At 40.6% G+C, this 20,754-nt stretch overlaps 3 protein-coding genes across 6 annotated transcripts in view; all 3 read left to right on the top strand.

The window, feature by feature from the left end:
* Positions 1-1,616: 1,616 nt before the first annotated feature.
* guca1b (guanylate cyclase activator 1B) lies at positions 1,617-2,948 on the top strand. The gene is made up of 4 exons (XM_074681849.1): positions 1,617-1,820; positions 2,174-2,323; positions 2,438-2,552; positions 2,824-2,948. The coding sequence occupies exons 1-4, from the start codon at positions 1,617-1,619 to the stop codon at positions 2,946-2,948; spliced, it is 594 nt and encodes a 197-aa protein (XP_074537950.1).
* A 1,391-nt stretch (positions 2,949-4,339) lies between these two features.
* Positions 4,340-6,042, top strand: oard1 (O-acyl-ADP-ribose deacylase 1). The gene is made up of 5 exons (XM_074681870.1): positions 4,340-4,654; positions 4,784-4,949; positions 5,372-5,430; positions 5,526-5,638; positions 5,752-6,042. Exons 1-5 carry the CDS (start codon positions 4,481-4,483, stop codon positions 5,897-5,899), a joined length of 660 nt encoding a protein of 219 aa, XP_074537971.1. The 5' UTR covers positions 4,340-4,480; the 3' UTR covers positions 5,900-6,042.
* Positions 6,043-7,326: 1,284 nt separating this feature from the next.
* LOC141799569 (synaptotagmin-2-like) overlaps positions 7,327-20,754 on the top strand; it is a 72,171-nt gene continuing 58,743 nt past the window's right edge. For 3 of the 4 annotated variants that reach the window (XM_074681842.1, XM_074681844.1, XM_074681840.1), the window contains exons 1-2: positions 7,390-7,531; positions 7,627-7,690. The gene's annotated coding sequence lies outside the window, so the exon portion shown is untranslated. Of the gene's footprint in view, positions 7,532-7,626; positions 7,691-20,754 lie in introns of all 4 variants that reach the window. The other variant, XM_074681841.1, reaches the window with a different exon arrangement.

The raw sequence follows: 20,754 nt of genomic DNA, 5'->3' as shown, positions 1-20,754 counted from the left end.
AGTTATTACATTTTGGGGTTTTATTACATATTTTTTTACCACATTTTGGGTCATTGTTTGAAATTGGGCTATAACACAGCTAATGATGGTTTGGTGTAAAACTGTTTATTCATAGTACCCAAAGGATAAACTTTAATAAAATGGGTCACTGAACTGCATAGTATCGCGGTGGTTTGCACTGTTGTCTCACGCCATAAGCATCCTGGTTCAAATCCTCTGTGTTGGCAGGTGTCTTTCTGTATGGAGTTAGCATGTTCTCCTTAGGAATGTGGGTTTTCTGGCTTCCCCCGTGGTCCAGAAACACACTCATTAAGTTGATTGGTAACTCTAAGTTGTCCCTTGGTATGAGTGTGTGTGTGAATAGATGTTTGTCTCTACATGTTAGCTCTGTGATGGGCTCCAGCGCTCCTCAACCCTTAACACTATAAGCAGTAACAGATAAATGCATGAATGGACTATAGGTCTCTGAACTATATTGTTAATTAAATTAAATACTTCAGATATGAGCAGCTACCTTGGAAAACTCATTACGTTCTTATTACCCTATACTAAAGTCAAAAATGGACAATTAGACATGAAAAAAAAAGAGATTTAAACACTTCTCAATCAAGATCAGTAGACTGTGGAACATTGGATCATGTGAAGATAACAATGAGTGATTCTAAAAATAGCCTTGACACCTCTAAGCTAAGATTATCACTCTCCCTGTTGTCAGCACATATCAGGGGCCAGCAAGGTATTGGTCCAGGCTGAACATTCAGCTGTAAACAATGGCTTTAGTTACCACTAGCTGTGACACTGCTTTTCTGATGGGAGCATGTTATTTTTGAACTTCTGAGGATTTCTTCACTGCCCGCGACTCTTACAAGGTCAATAAGTTGGTTTTTGTTTTCACACATTTCCCAAACACAACAAACCTCTTGTAGTGTTGCAATATCCAAAATCAGCTAATCTAGCCTCAAAATATTTATCATAGGCTTCAGGAAGACTAAATCAGGCATGTAAATAGTAATTAGGGGAAGGAGAAACCACCTGGCACTTGAAGGTCTGAGATTTCAGGGATAACAAAACACTTGGTCTGTGTGAGTCATCAAACTAGTCAGGAAATACCTGGAAAGATTATGAGCCAAATGGATTCTATCAGCTTTCCTCACACAAAACTGTTATTAAACAGAATAAAATTAACTCTATATAATATATTTGATGTAACACAGAAGAGCACAGAAGAAACCTACTATTAAGAGTTTAATAACAGATTTATGTCACTAGTATGTGAAGGTGGAGACATAGCTTCATGGCAATCCCCCTGTGATCTCTCATTGATCTAATAGATTTTGACAAGTGTCCATTTCTAATCCCTAATTATGTGATTTGTAACAGTCTGTGTCTTGTCTACATGTTCAAAAGGGGATTAGCCTTTAGCGAGAGCTCGATAGCTGTATTGTTTCAAGGTTTTTCATATTTTATTGTTACTTGCCGATTTAGTTAAGTATTTTTTTTGTACTTGAGGACAAGCATACTTGTGGACTTGCTGATGTTGAGGGATGCATTCAAAGATGCTGATGTAATGTAAGAAACAGTTTCCATTCTACACGTTTGAAGTGAAAGTCTCGGCCATGGGTCAGCGCCTGAGCGAAGAAGGAAACCCAGACAAAGAAATTGATGTTGCTGAGCTGCAGGAGTGGTATAAAAAGTTTGTTGTGGAGTGCCCAAGTGGAACTCTCTTCAAGCACGAGTTCAAAAGTTTCTTTGGTGTAACTGAGAACAAGGAGGCTGCAGACTACATTGAAAACATGTTTCGGGCCTTTGACAAGAACGGGGTAAGTATCAAGTTCTGTTGTGTATAAGCCTGATGTCACACAGCACTAAACTAAAACATTTTTAAAACTATTTGTGGTAACCTAAGTGCCTGTTATACTCATAGGATAAGGGGTATGGAAAATAAATGAATGACTGTTAAACCCATTATTATACCCATTGTCTTGTACATATCATCACACAATGTTTTTCATTTTGTCAGTCAGGAATAGATAATAAAAGGTAGTTAATGTGATGTGTATGGCAAAATGCAAAAACAGGAGCTTCTAAATATAGTTTATCATCTGAATATTGGAGTGAAAACTACATGTAAAGGGAGGTTCATAACATTTGAACTTTCTCTTTATATAAACAGGACAACACCATTGATTTCCTGGAGTATGTGGCAGCCTTGAACTTAGTCCTGCGGGGTAAACTCGAGCACAAGCTGAAATGGACTTTCAAAATGTACGATAAAGATGGAAGTGGATGCATTGACAAAACAGAGCTTCTTGAAATAGTGGAGGTAAAATTCACAATTATTCAGTAACTTTTAGCAATAACTTATCATAGAAACATGACATCACACGTCTGATAAACCAGGGTCAATGCTGGCTCTAACATCTCCTCTAACTCACAGTCTATTTATCGACTGAAGAAAGCCTGCCATGGAGAGCTTGATGAAGAGTGCAATTTGCTGACCCCAGACCAAGTTGTCGACCGCATATTTGAGCTGGTTGATGAAAATGGAGATGGTGAGTGTGTTAAACAGCTTTCTGACAACTTGAAATGCTTCATGCATCATTCAAAAGGTCGTTACTCAGGTTTGTGTCAAGCTGCTTTAATAGCTTTAATGGGACTTATGTAAAAATGTGTAGTTGTGGTCACTTTTGGTGGTGTTTATTGAAAAATGAGGTGTGTCAGGCCTACATGGTGTTTCTCTATTCAACAAAGAAACACAAATGCAGGAAGTGGGGAATAATATTAAAAAACAAGCCCAGAGAATAAATTTTCTTTGTTATTCAGGGGAGCTTTCTCTGGATGAGTTCATTGACGGAGCACGGAGGGACAAGTGGGTGATGAAGATGCTGCAGATGGATGTCAACCCCGGGGACTGGATCAATGAGCGCAGATGCAGTGCTGATTTTTAACTAGATCTTGGACTGTGAATCTGCAACATAAATATATCCTTCATAGGGAATCATGCAGAGATTTTATCTGGTTTATATAAAAATAAAAGCAAACAAACCTACAGACATCTTGCCAGTGTCCTACAGTATTTTCTTATACAGAACCTTTGGTTTCATTATTTTGTCAAATAATTGAGCAAAATTATGTGATATATTCTGTTAGCAACTCTGGTCTTTTAAAGTCTTTATATCTGTACATATATTTAGAGACACTGCATACAAATGGTTCTAGCCTCTTTTTTTTTCTTCTTTTTTTTGTTGTTGTTTTTTAATTTAAAGATGGTCATTCTACATATTCCTTTCCACAAGGCCCCCACATACCCACATCTCTCTAAAGAGGGTAGTTTTTGAATAATCAGCCAAACAATAGGAAACTTTCTGACTTTTCCTGCCCATTCCTGTTTTGTGGTATCATGTGTGATGAGTGGAAAACAACCTGTCTTTTTTTTTGTCAATACATTGTATGTATTTTAGAACATTGAATAAGAGCTTTATAAAACAGATAAAATAGAACAAAATATATTTTTACTGTAGGAGTATCAGTATTTTTGATTTAGGCACTATTAAAAAATCACAAGTTCTACTGTACAGACTATTTAACAAGTCAATTTTCTACTTAAGTGGATAATGAAGAATTATTCTGTTCTATTCTAACATTCATAAACCAAGTGATGGCTTAACAAGCACAAGCACAAGCAAAGTGCTTATTTAAGCCCAGCCTACTTATTTAAAATGTAACCTAAAAAACTAACAGATTCAAAAGTGTGGGAGGAAACGAGGTTGCAGTAACCTTTAGTCCCTTGCTCCTTCATCATGGCCTGAGCTACAAACTCATCCTAAAACTGGATAATTTTGTTAGTTTTATTTATATATATATTTTTACAACTACGAGTAAGGATCAACTGATGATATTGTGCACTTGTTTGTGTTGTTATGTACTGCTCTCCATGTAAAACTGTATGTGCTGTTGTCTTGGCAAGGACTTCCTTGTGAAAGGGATTTAGCATCTCAGTGGGAAATTCCTGGAAAATTAAAAGTTGAATACACAAAGAGAATAAAATAAAAGCGAATCACAGTTTTCCAAGTTTATATTAACATCAATCCACAATTCAGCTACAAAAACAGAAACAGAAAAAAAAATATTTTATAAGAGAATAAGTTATTGAATTGAATAATATTGGGACTGGACGTCGATTTGTTTCGTGCATATCAACGTTCGTAATTTTTTTTTTCTAGTTTTCAAATAAATTCAAGGCAGTTGTAGGCTTTCATAAAAGTGAAAGTAGCCATATAATGTATTACATACAGCTGCCGGGAGACGCCTACTTAAGAAGCACTACTAGCTACAAACTGTCGTTTCTTCTCGCGGGAACATGAGCATTTCGGTTGACTGTTTCACACAGCTCCTACAAACCACCCCGGAAGGCAATGTCTTTCACACCAGAAAATCCACAGGCAGAAAAAATACATGACACGTTAAACTTTCGAGATAAATGCTGACCGGCAGGTGTTTTGGCGGAAGTTGTTTTTTGCAGGTTTGTCGTCTTTTTAAGGCACGTTCACGACTGTTACGTTGCACACCTTCTGAACACACCACGCAAAAGCTGCTTTCACAGTTTCCAATGTCGTCTGAACCTGGAGAACCCGCTGAAACTGCTCAAAGAAAGGTAAAGCTTACATTTAAATGGAGATAACCATGGCTAGAATAGCTTCACATTCACGTCTCACTTAGTTGTGATTGTTGTAGTCTCGAAACGCCTTTTTTACACTATGCACTGCTGCCCCCCTGTGGCTAGCTCGCAGAAGACACCTGGAGACTGAACTATGTGACCGGGGACCTGTTCTCCTGCCCTGAGGATGAGGCTCTGGCTCACTGCATCAGTGAGGACTGCCGCATGGGGGCAGGAATAGCAGTGTTGTTCAAGAAGAAGTTCGAAGGGGTAAAGGAGTTAAAGGAACAGAGTGAGTCAGAGTTTTTATCAAATATTCATGAGCAGTGAAAATGTCTAATCTGGGAGGAGTATTGATTCTTAGGTGATCATTTGTTTCCAATGGAAGTCTGTTGAGTTGTTGCTTTTAAGTATTTAAAAAAAACATTTTGAATCTGCATAGTATGACACAGAGATAAAGAGATTCTGTCCCAATTTGTACAAAAATCGGATGCATAATGGATTCATCAAATCAGATAACAGTTAATCCTTTTTTTATATGTTCAATGAAAGGTCTCCAGAGCTTTAGGAACTTGGTTCTGTTGGTCTGAGTGTCACTGCTCCTTCTCTCAAGTCATGAACTTTAATAAAGAGTCCACCCTTTAAGAAAAAAAAAAAAAAAAGGCATTTCATTGTGATTTTTTTCTCATTTGCATGTCCTTTATGTCTTCACAGTGAAACTCCCAGGGCAGTGTGCAGTACTGAAACAAGACGGACGTTTTATCTACTACTTGGTAAAGATGTAGCAGTGTCTTTCCAGGATTTCCTTTGTAATTAAATACCATCTAACATAATAATTTTATTGTTGCTTCACTTTAATGATCTGCAGATCACAAAGAAGAAGGCCAGCCAAAAACCAACTTATCAAAGCCTGAAACAAAGCCTGGAGGACATGAAGTCACACTGTGAGCTGAATGGAGTAACAAAAATATCAATACCTCGGTGTGCACCTTACTTCATCTCAACTTCATCAATGCATCTAACGCAAAGATTTTTAAGGGCAGGGCAAGTTAAACAGCCTTTTGTTTTCTATCTTTCTCCCTTCTTTCTGACAGTATTGGTTGTGGCCTGGATCGACTGATGTGGAAAAAAGTGGCAGAGATACTGGAACAGGTCTTCAAACACACAGACATCTGCATCACAGTCTACAGCCTTCCTGAGAAAGCAGAGACCAAAGTGATGAAGGAAATCACACACAGATAACTGATAAACAAAAGTGTGTTTATTATTTGTAATTTGCTCAATAATGTTTTGTTTCATATTATTTTGAAAAAAATACTCAGTTTTTTCAACTAAACCCTGTACAGTTGATGACTCATTAGGCTTTTATCAATAAAGATTTATTGCAGCAATCAGTTCAATCCATTTCCAAGATAATTCATATTCATCTCTAAATGCAGATCTTAATGGAGTTTGTTCACCCATCCTGTCTGGTTTTACCTCACGTGGCTTAAATATCAGACATCTGTCTATTTGCCCTTTCATCCATCAGTTAGTCACATTGTTGACTTAGCAAACAGTGTATTTGTGCTTCGCTCTGGGCATCATTTAACTTCCAAAGCACCCATTGTAGCCTCTGCAGATGGCTGGGGTATTGTATGATCTATTATTGATCTACCCGGGTATTGTGCTTTAATGCAGCCCCATGCATGTTGGGAGGGACCAGATGTGAGTTAAAGAAAGAGGGGGTGGAGAACCTGACACCACAAAGTAGATCCATTTTCTCCCAACTGATAGATCCTTTTAACAAATCATGAAACAGAAGTGGAATGCAAAGAGCTCATATTTAAGATTGTGTATTATTTGGCAGCATGTTGGATGAAATACTCCAACTAAAGGGTGCTTCTTTAGGTTAAGTTGATGGCATGTGTGTGAGGTGTGTGTAATTAGCATAAAGCTCAGCAGAAAGAGACTGTCTGAACAATCTTAACAGTCTGACCCTCCCTCTCTCCTCTGGGGTACTTTAATAATTCATGAGAAAAAGGCATTCCGCCTGTTTCCCCTCTCCATGTATCCCAGCTGGCTGCTGGAAGACTGTACTTTAGCATCACTGCAACCAACCCCCCACTCTCCTCCTCCTCCAGCTCCTGCTCCTCCACCTCCTTTCCCATCCCCCCTTCCTTCCTGGCTGTTACACTCCACACTGCAGCATAGCCACCTAGCTGCGCTGCAGTGAGTGCAGGGAAATCTCCCTCCAGCTGACCCACTGTAACACCTCAACTTGGTGCAGATGCTGCATCCAAATCTGCCTCCGTCCCACTGAACAACCCTCCCCTCCCTCCTCTCTGTCTTTGTTTCCTTCCTCCAGCTTGTCCCACTGCGGTCCACTGATTCTCCGCCGATGCTCTCCCCCATTCCTGCTCTCACTCCTTTTTTTTCCCTCTCCCACATCCTACCCCTCCGTCCCTCCTCCCTCTGTCCTCCATTCCCTTTTTTTCTTTGCACGATGCGTATGAAATTGCAGACCTCAGCATTATTCTCCACAGGCACTTAGGGAAAAAAAAGAAAGAAAAAAAGAGGAGAGGGATGAGCTGGGCGGGAGGGTTTCTGGTGCACCACATAACTGGCCCCCCTTCCAATTAAAGAGGAGAGCTTATGTTATTGAAGAGCAGCTCGGCCAATCACGACACAGTGCAGGCAGAGACAGCAGGAAAAAAGCAGCAGAGCGAGTGGGCAAGAGGAAGGGGGAAAAAAACTGCAGTGTGTGAGTGTGTGTAGTTTTCATCCCTCCCCTGAGCAGATCTTAATCAATTTGTGTACTCCAGTCTTGGGGTGCGTTTGAATGGGTGTCTGTGTGTGTATATGTGGCAGAGTTTACAGGAGGACAGAGTAAAGGTGTGTCTAGAGGACTGTGTTAGACTCCTGACTTGTTCATGCTGAAACTGGAAATAAGTAAGAGAAGATTGATTCTTTTTCTCTCTATCTCAAAGTGTCTCGGAGTCTGAGGAGAAGGGGAAAAGCTTAGCATCCAGAGGAGTGCGACCTGCACGAAAGGTAAGCTGCTGCGCTCCGGGCATGCTTGTTTTATTTTCTGACTTCTGAAGTTGTTTCTCTCCTCTCTCTTGGTTCGTGTTCTACCTTTTTGCCCTGTTTGCAGTCTCTCACACATTCTTCCCTTCAAATTTGCGTTCATGTTTGTACTTTTTGTTTTTCTACATGATGTAGACTTGACAGACAAGCTGAGGGAGAGGCAGAGGGAAAGAGATGGAGGGAGGGAGGGGGAAGGTTAGTGCGGGACTCCCTGATGCTTCTAGGCAAGTTTCTCTGCACACGGTTCTCTAGTGCTGCAGTATCCCATTACATCCCAGAGTGAAGCTGCCTCAGCATCCAGCCAGAGCGAGTTAAATCATCTCCCAGCTTTCTAAAATCACCATTTTTTAACTCATCTGTCATCCCTACTTGGGATAGAAGTAAAGTTTTTCTCTTTCTGCTGTAAATTCAGACTGATAAGCTCAGTGAGACTACTGTAGCCCATTTTAGTTTAGTCAAGCATGCTCTCATTTTGTATTCGTTATCATATTATTATCATTGGGGCTGCTTAGATAACAGATTGAACTGGCTCTCATAGCGTTTGAGCCGCGTGATGAGCTTTTTGCGTTGTTTATCTGCTGTTCTGGGACTTCCTTTGAGTCTGTGCCTGCAGCAAAAGTAGGTTCTCTGATTGGGTGAAGCAGGCTCAGTGACTACATCCTCCAGAAAGAAAAGCAGAAAAAAAATTGTTGTCATGTTTGCGTGCTTTTAAAGAAGTATTTATTCAGTAATGATATGTTCTGTTTTTTTTCTGTGATGATCTCAAACAACACAAGAAAGTGAGGCTTTGTTTGTTTTCATTGTGAAGGACAGATGATTCATCCCAACACATCTCTGTTTTGTTTCGTTAATATGCTTTCATTAGCAGCTTTCACTGTTTATTCATTACATCTCGCTGCCTTTTTATAGAAGTCTGACCTTCATCATTTGTGAATGGAGATATTATATTGTCCAGCAGTGGGCAGTGTGTGTTTCCTCTGCTGATAATGTCTCTGAAACACTGGCCTGCTGCAGCATGGGAGGAAACATGCAAAGACTTTTTGTGTTTTGTGTGGGCATACTGAAAAGGCATCATGATGCCGAGGACAGCATGTTCTGGCGTTTATAAGTAAGACAGCTTACACCTTTCACCTCTAGGTTGAGGATAAAAGCAAGAGACATGCACGAAACTGAGCAGAATCTCTGATCCCTTTAACTGGTATTAAATTATGGTTTAAATTATTCAGTGTTGAGTTATATGCAGGGATAAGGAGGGAGCTGGGGAGAAGATGTAACTCATTTCAGCACCACGGACAGAGCTCAGAGCTGAGGCTTTTGATAAGCCTCTCCCTAAGATAGTTTGAAGCATAGCAGTGATTAGTTATACGGGTTGCATGATAGTTTTAAGGCTTGGCTATATTTTAATGCGAAACTGATAAACAGCCTCTCAACTAACATTTCCAAGTCTCCATTTTTTGTGCTCACTCATGTCAAGCCTCTTCTCTATGAGACACGAGGAATACACTTTTCATTATTCATGCTCTTCATCTTTTTTTAGAACACAGTCCATCGAAAAAACAACTATGTTCTTGCAGAGGTGCTGCAAACTCATCTCCAGTCCATTTCTTTCGTAAAGCTTTGCTGTGGCTGTCAAGCACCATGCTCCAGGTGGGAGTGTCACTACTGTGGGTTTGTTCTACTTTTACTTTCACACTGCTTCAAAAAAAAGTATCAAACTGTGTAATGAAACCGAAGCAGCTTGCATGTTCCACATCTGTTAATTGCAAGCAGACATCAGGGTATTAACACGAAATTACAAAAGTGGTACTAGAGATGTAAAAGTCTGTTAACAGTAGTAACTCATTATCTTTGTTCCAAATCAATCAAGAAAGAATTGAAGAGGTGTTTAAAAACACCGTCAGCAAAAGCCATAAAATTTAGATGTAAAGACTGCGGTCCGGACAGTTCCAACACCTGCTGTCACACCAAGCTTTGTTTCATGTCATGGTTGGGAGCCACCAGGAAAGAGTCTCTGCAGGATCCAACCGGCACACTGAGAAACTCATTCGAATAGCAATGTTCAGAGATCTCAGCTCTGTAATGAGAAGAGGAAATGAGACCCCCCCTACTGCTCGTAGGAATTAGCCAGCATCTCAATTTAGGATAGAGGCAGAGTGCGAGAGATGGAGGAGATTTAAGCAATTGTGATGAGAGAGAGAATAGCTGGTTTAAAGACACAGACCTGCCGCCTGTGATTCTATTCAACTTAAGTCCAATTAAGTGTAATAGCAGCCTCTTGAGTCAAGCTTTTTAGCATCACAATATAAACACTTTAGCCATGTGCAATATCAGTCAAGGATTAGCAAGTTACTTTTAAAGGTTTTTCTCTACTCTTGTGTATGCAAAGAATTATGAACTGTAACTCTTTGCTAGAGTTGTCAGGGATTTTGGAGGAAAGGAGCAGCTGTTTGGGCTTGTCATTGCTCATCCTGCGTGTATGACACCCTCTGTCCCAGGCTGTGCAACATGGGCGTTTAGTGTGGCCCCATAAATGATGGTGTAGGCAACACAGCGGAGCAACAACGGCTGTCACTGTGACAGACTACAGTTACAAACAGTCCTCAAACTCTTCGTGTAAGGACGAGAAGAGGGGCTCGAAAAAGGCTCCAAACAAGCTGAAATAGAGTTCAGGTTGCACAGATGGTAATAGTGCAGATGTTGAAGGTGAGGATAACCTCATGAGGATGCTGAAACGACAGTGTGATGAATACAGTGGTGTATCGAAGGACAGTGTGTGTCTAAGTGTGTGTGTGGCTTCTCCAAAAGCAGGAAGAGATCACTTAATCACCCTCTCCAGGGAAAGGTTACAGGATGTTTTATGTTGTCTTTGTGTAAACGTGCTTCTCTCTCTGTGCATGTGAGTGACAGAGAGTAAGGGAGGTAAAATGAAGAATCCAGGAGACGGTGTTGGACTCTTGGATAACAGCCAGTTGTAGGACCGGAGAAAAAATGTGCTCGGAAAGGACAAAAGCAATGAGGAGAAAGTGAGGAGAGGAAGGCATGACAAATGATATCAGTATGGGCGAGAAAGGGCGAGAGAAAGCGCGAGAGAGATTGAGAGATTGTCAGAGGCAGAGCAAGAATGGAAGAGAGTGGGTGTGCATAGCAGAGCTACGAGCACTGCAGTACATTGCGGTGCCCAGCCCCCGCTGTGTTCTCTGCTCACCATCCGGTTCCATGCACTGAAAAGACCCCTGCAGCAGCCGCGCTGCACAGCGCAGAGGGCTGCCTGCTGACGAACAGCAACCTCACAAAGAGCTTTTCTGACCAGACGTTGTGCATCCTGAACTCTTGTTGTTGCACAGATTTTTAGAGGCGTGATGGAAACAGTGTTCATGACAGAAAGGAAGGCGACCTGTGCCTGCAAGCGCATTGTCATGAAGAGAGAAGGGGGGAGTAGCCAATTCACGCTCCCCCTGGATTATGTAAGCGTATAACACACTCACTTCACCCAATACCAGCTGAATGATAGCGCCTACCCCGGCCATGTTTTCCTCATTAGGGACATCTGCCAGTGTTTGCTCTTGTTACAGAGGTAGCATCTTTGCAAACACACACAGACTCTATTGGACTTATTGAAAGGGGAGGCAAACATCATGTACCCTTAAATAGATTCTCTGGTTTGACATTTTGCTGATGATGCCTTGTTTGCTTAATGAGAAAAACATCCCATAAAGGAGTGCTAAGACCTTCATTAGATGAGGAAAATCAGTATTTATTTTATTTAAAGTCAGACTGTATGAAGTGTGTGTGGCAGCATCACACTTCTGTTGGATTTGGCATTCAAATAGTCTCCCTCTCTGTCACAGACAACTACATAAGCATATAAACACATGCATGCAGATGTGGAATTCATCTTCTTCATGTGAAAGCTCTAGGAAACGAAGGGGAAGCTTATTTCTGCTTCCATAAACAGTTGCTAAGTTTCCATCCCACTGCCTGCCTGCGGGCTGGACGACTGAAGCGTGAGAGCTCCCCTCTTTGTATGTTCTCTGGTCTCCCTCCTCTTCTTTGCTGATGTAGCCGATTCACATGGTGTAGTGTGAGTGTGTATGTGTGTGTGTGTGTGTGTGTGTGTGTGTGTGTGTGTGTGTGTGTGTGTGTGTGTGTGTGTGTGTGTGTGTGTGGACTCTCTCTGCTCCTGGTGACAAGTTCTGATTGTGTCTCTCTGTGTTCAGGACGAGTCGAGTCAATTACACCTTGGCAGACAGGTGTTTGAGCTGTTAAGTGTGTGTTTGCCTCAGCGCATCAGAGTGTGTGTTTGCTGTCTGATTTGCAATGAAATCAGCAGCTGGGTTTGACAACGACAAGGCACAAATACTGTATGTGCTGCTGTAGTGAGTCACGCTGCAAGTAGGGATAGTAACTCAACCGGTAAGCATTGTAAATGCATTCATTCAGATTAAGCCCATCAGATGTTCCTGAGCAAATGTGTCCGTAGTGAAGCTATTTGAATTTTAACATTTCATAAACCTGCATTTATGGCAACGAGAAAGATCCATTCCTACAAAATTCTTAAAGAAACAGAACAAGAATTCCTGCTTTTCCTTGCAACAGCACACTATTCAGAGACAGTGCTTGCAGGAAAATGCTGTCTTTGAGTATAGTTGGGCACGTGTGTGAGAGTGTGTGTGTTTGTGTGTGTGGGAGAGTCTCAGAGAGTAGGAGAAAGCAGCCGAGTATTATAGTGTGGGTGAGCTGCAGCAGGGATTCGGAGTGCTGCATTGAGCTGCATAATTAATGTAGAGAAGGAGGAGCTAAAGGCGGGGATAACTTGCCATGAAGAAGAAACCACCGCCTCTCTGCTTGAAACAGAGCTACCTCTCTTTTTTGTATGTGTGTGTATTTGTGTGAAATCACTCCACATTGGGGAATATGGATGGCATATTTTGATGCAAAACCAAGGAGGCACACCGGTCCAGCTCTATGTCCCCGTCCCATCTGCTCCCTCGGCCCTGAAAGCCAATCACTCTCCTGCGTGCTGCACAGCACAGCCAAATGCCTCAATGCTGGCTGCACGGCTCTGTTAATCATCCAATTTGTAGCAAAGCAGCTTCCTATATGACACATCTGGTATAACTCTCATCTGGTCTGTCTGAATTGGACCATGAGGAAGTAGGAGGAGGAGGAGTGGCTTTCAATCTGCAGGATGCTGTTATATTTAGTCTTTTCTGGGTTGTTGTCTGCGTGGGGAGATTGCACCGAGTGCCTAAAAAAAGGGAAGATTAGCTGTCTTTTCTTCTTCTATTATTCTCTTCGCTGTTTTATTTTTAAACATGGTTTCCCTGCATTAGAGATATCTGCCTGCTCAGCCACACATATGAGGAATGTGCATTAGGTGTGCACATGCATGCACATGTGTTGGGTGGGGATGAAGCTGAGCACTCTAAGATGAGGATAAATGTTTATGGAGGCATGTTTCAGTAAATGCCCCCAGCCTCAGTGTAAATGTAAATGTAAATGTATGTAGATTTGTATTCATTCACCAATATAGATGTGTCAGAATTCAGGACTCTGTTTGGCTAAAGTGATAACATCTATACCACACTGCTCTGCTTGCACCTCTGTCATAAAGCCTTATCATCATTCTTGCTACTCTGAGTTCTTGACATTTATTCTGCTGCAACACACCCATCCTCTCTGCCCTCACTGCTCCACACCAGAGCTTTGCACGACTGTGAAATAAAACCAAAGTGTTTTTCTTCCTGTCCATATGCTGCATCCAATCTATTTTCTTTCCTTTTTATTCTTAACTCAAAGCAAAACTGCTTTTTCTTAGGATGCCTCTGCCAAAAAAGATTCTTTGGGGATCTGTCCTTGTCAAAAAGGGCCGAGGGATAGCACAGAGGCTTTTGAAATGCACCCTGTGTCGGCTCCAAGCCTCTCAATACACAGCGAGGAAGCAGGTAATGGCTGCAGTTTCATTCTGGTCCCAGAAGAGCCACAAAATCAAACTTAAATTACAACCCCGACATTATTAAGCGCAGGTAGAGGCGAATGCAGCTGAACCTTGGAGGTAGAAGCCCCCAAGAGGAGTGAGGTGCTGCCTATAGCTGCAATATCAAGCTTGTTTAGAAGTAGTGATTTAATCTGTCTGAATAACAACATTGACTTTGTGATAGCCTGCCTACAGTTGTCTTCTCAAACGTGCCTGCGGGGTCTTAGTGTGTGGAAAGTGTAGTTCAAGGGTTTCATATTTATTTCTGCAGCATCTGGCAGCAGGATCAGAGTATTTTTCACTGCCTTGGAGAACGAACACACAGCCTCATTAAATATATTTTCTATGTCCCCTGAAATCTCAGAAACAAGAAGACATTTTTGGCTTTTTTTCCTCCAGTCCCATGAGGTTTTGCAGTGGTAGAGCTGAGTTGCCATTTCTTAGCTTAGCCAAGTGAGAATCTACCCATCTGAAATTCAGAATTCTTGGAACAGTGCAAACATCAACAAAAACCTTCAGAAATGCTTTCTTTCTTCCTTCTCTAAAATAATCACAGGCTTTGAGATGGTTCTGAGTGTGCTTTGTACGATGAGATATCTTGAAATGGACCTAAACCACCGGCTGTGCTTTCGTTATTGTTTCTTTGTACCAAGCTTCCTGAAAGTCTCTGGGATCTTTGCTATTTGTTTGCTTATCAACCAGAGGTATACAAGGACATATGCTTTTCTTCAGAGGAACACTGTGCAAAGCAGCATCAGCCAGAATAAGAGAAAGGGAATGAGAGGAGGTTGAGGCTTGTAGCAGAGTGAGTAGGTGCTCAGCATGAAGGCTGCTTCATTTCTCTTTTGATTTTTTCTTGAAGCAGGTGTGCAGGCGAAGGACACAGCATACAGAGTAAACAAAACCCCTGTGAGATCTATCAGCAGGGTTGGGCTCTGATGCATTCAAATTTTGGCCTTCGAATGTTCTTTGATGTTTCACTGATTGATTAGACGTAGCATAAGGACAGTCTGTGTATTCTGTGTGGATAGAAAACGACAGCCCAATTACAAATCTCTATTTTGTGAAGCTGCCAATTTTTAAGGTTTATAGGTATTAAAAGGGTGTTAATTGTACTCACTGCATATAAATCTTACACCATTGGAAAGCCTGTTTATTTCCACTTAAAGGGTGCTTCATGTATTTGTGGAATGAGCAGCAGAGTTTAACAGGTGGGTTGCTCCAAGAAGTCTTCTCTGCTAATGCCAAACAGGGTCAAAAGGAAACAGGCTTTCCAGTGGTACAAGATTTATTGCCATAAAGCATTGTTACAGCAAAGAAATGATCCACCAAACTCAAATGTCCTTACTTTTGTGCTAAATTTATATTCACCCATGTGCAAAGTTTAAAAAAGAGCATGTCACATGTGGACACCAACTTTTGTAGAGGTGGCATAAAGTAACGTGAGCACATAAAACTGAATAGCTTTTATTGACCATTTCTGTCTTATCATTCATGCTTTAACCAGATACAAGTTTGCTTTTCATCTTTTGTAAGATGGGTTGTCTTTTGGTTGTATAAAGTTCTTGTCAACAGTAGAATTGTAATACCAACAGGGAATGCTGACAGCCAAGGTACCAGAATAGAAGCTAGGCTATCAACCACTGAAATAAGAGTCATTTTCACATAATGAAGCAATTTTAAGAAACTCTTTTTGTCTCTCATCATGGTCATACTACTGTAATGTTATGGGTTTGATTAAGAGAACAGCACTGAACTACCCAAAACACTGAATTCCCCACAAATCATGAGCTACGGTATCTGTTAGCAAGTCAGCAATCTGACAATTCATCAGCTAATATTTTTATGGCTATTTTAGATATAAAATGACATAATGTGAATAAAACTAGTGTGATGACCTCATCCATCAAGATCACTTCTGTCAAATGATGTCAGATAGATTATCCTCTGTTTGATGGTTGTTAAATCATAAAGACAGCTCATATGACCTTGAGGTACTTCATGAAGTCATCGAACTCTGTCATGTCTTCATGTTTTGTTTGAGGAAAACAAGGAGCAGGACTAAGATACGCATACTTATTTCAACAAAAAGATTTAAAGAGATGAAACTATGCTTTTCATAAAAGAAATACAAGTCAAAATGCTGGATGACGGTGCGTGATTTCGGCAAAGTTTCAAACTGTTGTAAATCCAGGATGAGACTGCAGAGTCACATGAGAGGAACATGAGGTTGGTGATTCTCCCTACAAGAGCATGATAAATGTAAAATTTGCCAAACAGAAATATCCAGCTCTTTTTTTTGTTGATTTTTCACATTTTTCTTGCTAGATTCAGAATCTAAAACATACATATATTGTAAATTGTCGTTTCAGGTACAGAAAGATCAGCTAACTCATTTATGACAATTTTGTAGCATGGCAACAGCAGAGGATGCTTCTAGAGAGCTGGTCAATAAGGAAAAAGTGGACACTTGAAGGTATGTGAGAGAGGTCTTAAAGAGACAGTTGATAAGAAAAAAACAGATAAAGACACTGACTTGAGATAAAGATACATTTTCAAGCAGTAATTTATGTAAAGCTGCTGCAGAGGTATCAAAGGGGCAGTAAACAGACTGAAAATAGGCATAACACCTTTCTTTAAGTTGTATTTATACCATTTCAGCCTGATATGAAATAACTTTAAAGATCTCCTTTCTGGTCTGTCTAATATTTTTGTATTTCCATTTTCGATTACTTTGTAGCTAGTGCTTTTATGTTATCTTACTTGATTCCTGTTTTTTAATCTACAAAATATGCTTGATAATTGTGCTGTATACATAATGCTTTTACCCTGGAATAGGGATGGGTACCGATTCAGGTGCTTTATAGGTATAGGTATAGGTATAGGTATAGGTATAGGTATAGGTATATGTTAAATTGAGGAAAAAAAAAAAATGAATGGATATCTTTTTATCACTTAAACACAAAAAAGCACCTAAAATTGGTACCGTTGAGTACCGGTACCGATTGTCACGTACCAAGCATCGGTACTGTATCGTTTCAAATGTGAAAGGTACCCAACCCTACCCGGAAGCCAAATGTTGGAACCGGGATTGATTTCAGATTTGAGTTAACCCCGTTAATTCAGTAATGAGCTGAAGCCACTCAAAAAATTGTTTGACCATTAATTCCAATTGTTGTTAGCCCATTCCAGGCAATGAAACACACCAATTTTAGAATTACAAAGGATTAAAAGCACAGTTTATTACTGTTGATGCAGAGGGGCGCCATCTTGGATTTTGAGATTAGGGTTGCTAAATTGCTCAGATTTACTGATTTTGAGTTCAGACTCTGGAGGGTGTTCCAAATGATGTATCCAGGAGGCATGAAACACACAATAGTTCTCATTCTGAGTATTTCTTTTTACTGTTCTGCTTTTTAAATAAAGATTCTCTGATTCTGATTGAAAGATAAATTCTGTAATACACAGGGGCTAAAAACATTTTCATGGCAGATTTTTTTTTTAAACTGACCCAAAAAAATGACTGGGCACTAAAAATGCCCTGGTCTGCTGGAATATCACTAAGCTGTGTTTTTCAGCATGGTGTTAGTTTTTTTTGTGGGTCTTTTTTTTGGTACTGGGATGAACAGCTCCAGTTTTGTGAGTGGCAGGTCACTTATGTTGCTTTGTGAAGCTGAAGTTGCTCCACTGAGCGAGGAGTCATCCTCTTTACTCATTCTCTGCTCAGGCCATTGTGCTGCTGCCATTCCCAGAATACAAACCCGGTGTCATTTGTATTCTGTAAACGCTGTGGAAACAGTGTTGCTAACAAACACAAACAAACACCTGCTGCTCCAACTTCTCTCCCACTTTAAAAAGAGTAAAGTCATTTTTTGTGTGCTCTGACTGCTTGTGTTTGAACAAATTGTCAAGATTCGATCTTGCTCAAAGAGATTATTGACTTAACAGGAAATTGGCTGCCATCTCTTAGAGCATGATTGGGTTCAAAATCTATTTCCTCCATGATAGTGCTGGTAATAGTCGAGCTGTGCAAGGAGGACACGACATTCATTGAACCATATTGATCAAAATAATTGCCTCTGTATTTTGGTCCAAATGTACAGTGTAAGTCCAATCACAGCATTGTTATCTGGAGAGCTGTTGGTAAATACATTTTTTGCCAATCTTCCTTCTCATCTGGAGCACTCTCCTGATTCTTTTCTGCAAAGCCTCGTGATACAGAGAATCACACTGCACATCCTCTTTCCTACCAACTCAGTATCTTTTGTGTGAGTCAGAATGCATCTCGAATTATAGCATGGCTGTGCTAATCGCCCAGAGCTTGCATGAGAGTGGCTGTATAATATCTGACAGCTCAGGAGGGAAAATAGGTAAACAAAAGAGGAGGGGCGGAGGGTACTAAGATTCCTCTGTGGTGGCCCGGTATGCTGGAGGGAAGGGTGAACAAATTCTTAGCGTTAATGAATCCCGAGTGTTGCAGCGTCTGATTTTCCCCTCCATGTTGTCATATCAAGTCAATGAGGATCATCCTTTGCACGGATTCTTTCTTTACTTCCTTTTCTGTGTCGACATGTTGCTGACAGTACATGAAATTCCAAGAGCAGTCTCGTCAAACAGGAAGCATGCAACCTTTGTGCCTCTTGGGAACCCCTCGTCCGTTTTTATCTCTTTCTTAAAGGCCAAACCAGTGTTCGCCCATACTCTGTGCTGTCTCTGCTCTCCCACTTTTCCTTTTTTCATCTCTCATTTTTGGCCTGACCTTTGCTCAGATTCTGCTTTTCTGTCTGCTGGTTGCAGGCACTGGTCTGACATAGTTGACTCGCTGTTGATATGACACTGTGGACACTGACGAGAGTGAGCAGCTGGACACAAGACTATACAATAGAAGATAAAGATAGAAGATAAAAACAAATTGTTGACTTGGATGTGCACGTGTGAATGTGCAACACTTAACATGTATTTAAATATCTAGTTTTGAATAAATTTGCATCTTGCATTAAAATCCAGCTAATTAAAATTTACAATGTCTATTATACAAAACTATTTATAATATGAGTCATCCATAAACCCGTGTTGTGAAAAAGAAATCCTCTCCGGCTCCTAAACAGAACGGACAGGCAGCATTAGCCTGTGTTTTTTTTTTTATGCAGAGCTCTTGAAGTGATGTGCTTCCCCATGTTTTGTCTGCTGTTATGTAAACCTGGCTGCTGTAGAGAGTCTCTCGATGCAGCACAGGGTTGCGTTTATCTAGGACATGGCTGGCGTGTGCCCCCTCACAGAAATGCGTCAAAGGGGGCTGTGAAAATGAGCTTGATATTTAGCTTTTTTTTCCCTCTCACTCTGGCTTTTTGAACAGAAATGTCCTTGACAAAGTGGGTAATGATTCAGTTAGCTATTCAGCCTCCGGAGATACATGCAGGGGGGAAACACTCACTACCACTTTCGAGACCACTTTATGGTTAAGTTGGTGGGAGGGAACCTGCTGAGGGATGATGTCTTTGTACTTGTTGGTGGGGGTGTCAGAATGGATTCAGTTTAACAAACACCTGGGTGTGTTACACAAGTGTCCCGCCTACAAACAACAGATTTTGTCAAAGGTTGTTTGCAAAATTTTGAAATGGTCTCACCAATTTGGACTGATGAATAGGTAAATCTGTTTGAACTGTACATTTGGTTCCAGTCTGAAAAGGGAAAGTAAAGTAGTCTTGGTGGAGTGGTGGTTTTTCTTACTGCTGAAGATGTTTGTTTGCACTCTTTATTGCTCAATTTAAAAACTGATGGGACTCTAATGAACAAAAAATATGCTCTTTCTTCTCATATCACCCTCATACAAGGCCTGATTTCCTCTGCTGATTGGTCGTCCCTTTGATCACTGTGAATGCATTGGTTTCAAATACAAGTCTACACAAGAAACCAGTTTAGTTTACCCTGGTGGAGAGTTTGAATGTGTGGTTCAGATGATACAGCACATATTTGTTGTTTCACATCTTTCCTTTAATCTGTAAACTATCTTACACAGTCTATTTAATGTTGTAATAGTGTTTTAGATAAATAAGTTTTTCTCAGTAACAAGTTAAAATATTATACAATTTAAGTTAAGACAGCTGTCATCACTGCTGTTTTATTGTAATCAATTATGAGGCCAAAAGTTAAGTTTCAACTCTGAATCCAGGATTTGCCCTTGACTAAGGTGCAGGATCAGACTCTCATACTTGTTGTAGTATTTCCCAATTTTTCATTTATGAGACGGAGCTTTAATTCATAAAATAACCTCAAATCAGTTCGAAAACAAGGACTCACCACTGTTTGCGAAAAGAGGATGACTTCTCAGCTTGGCTCTATCTCAGCTGGCAAGCTTGTTGTCCGACACCACGTTTCCTGGGTTTCCCTGGTGCCTCCTCTCCGTGAGAAATGAATGGACTTGTGGGGACCCGCTGATTGTGCTCCTCTCAGCCTGAATGCTCTGTGAAACAGCACAGTGCCATTACATAGTACAATTTAAATTGGCATTTTCTCCTTATCTAGTTGCTGACATGTGGCTGAAAAGTTTGGGAATCTCTTAACGTCTCTTTTTATTTTTTTATGCAGCCTCACCATTTTTATATTGTATAAAAGAAACAACTGCAAATTGGAAAGTTAAGCTGCCATAGAAGTTAAACCAAGTGTACTCAGTGTGTTGGTGCACATTTTAAACAGCTTGTGCTCCAGCTAAGCTTCCTCTCCTTGTGGGGTTTCTCAAACATAATGTTGACGCTTTTAGCAGAGTCAGGGCTGAGCCCCTGGTTTATGAAGCATATGCATCCTGTAGAGTTTGCATATTTTATACTAAATGACAAACTCAGGATGCAGAGGATGATGAATTTTTATGTTTGCTTGTTTCTCTCAATTAGGAGGAATCTGTTTTTGATTGAGGTTTTAAAGTGGGTGCTGTTTTTTCCAGACAGAAAACTCACAAATCAGACAGTCATGGTGCATAGGATGTGCTCTTCCAATATTCAAGGCAGATAATACAACAAAGATATCAGAATATTCTCCAAATTAATACAGGTTA

This window comes from Halichoeres trimaculatus, unplaced genomic scaffold, assembly GCF_033239565.1.
Source record: "Halichoeres trimaculatus isolate MK-OKI-2021-1 unplaced genomic scaffold, fHalTri1.1 fHalTri1_scaffold_11, whole genome shotgun sequence".
Taxonomy (NCBI): domain Eukaryota; kingdom Metazoa; phylum Chordata; class Actinopteri; order Labriformes; family Labridae; genus Halichoeres; species Halichoeres trimaculatus.
The sequence above is the reverse complement of the archived record's forward strand: the minus strand, read 5'-3'. Positions and strand labels throughout refer to the sequence as shown.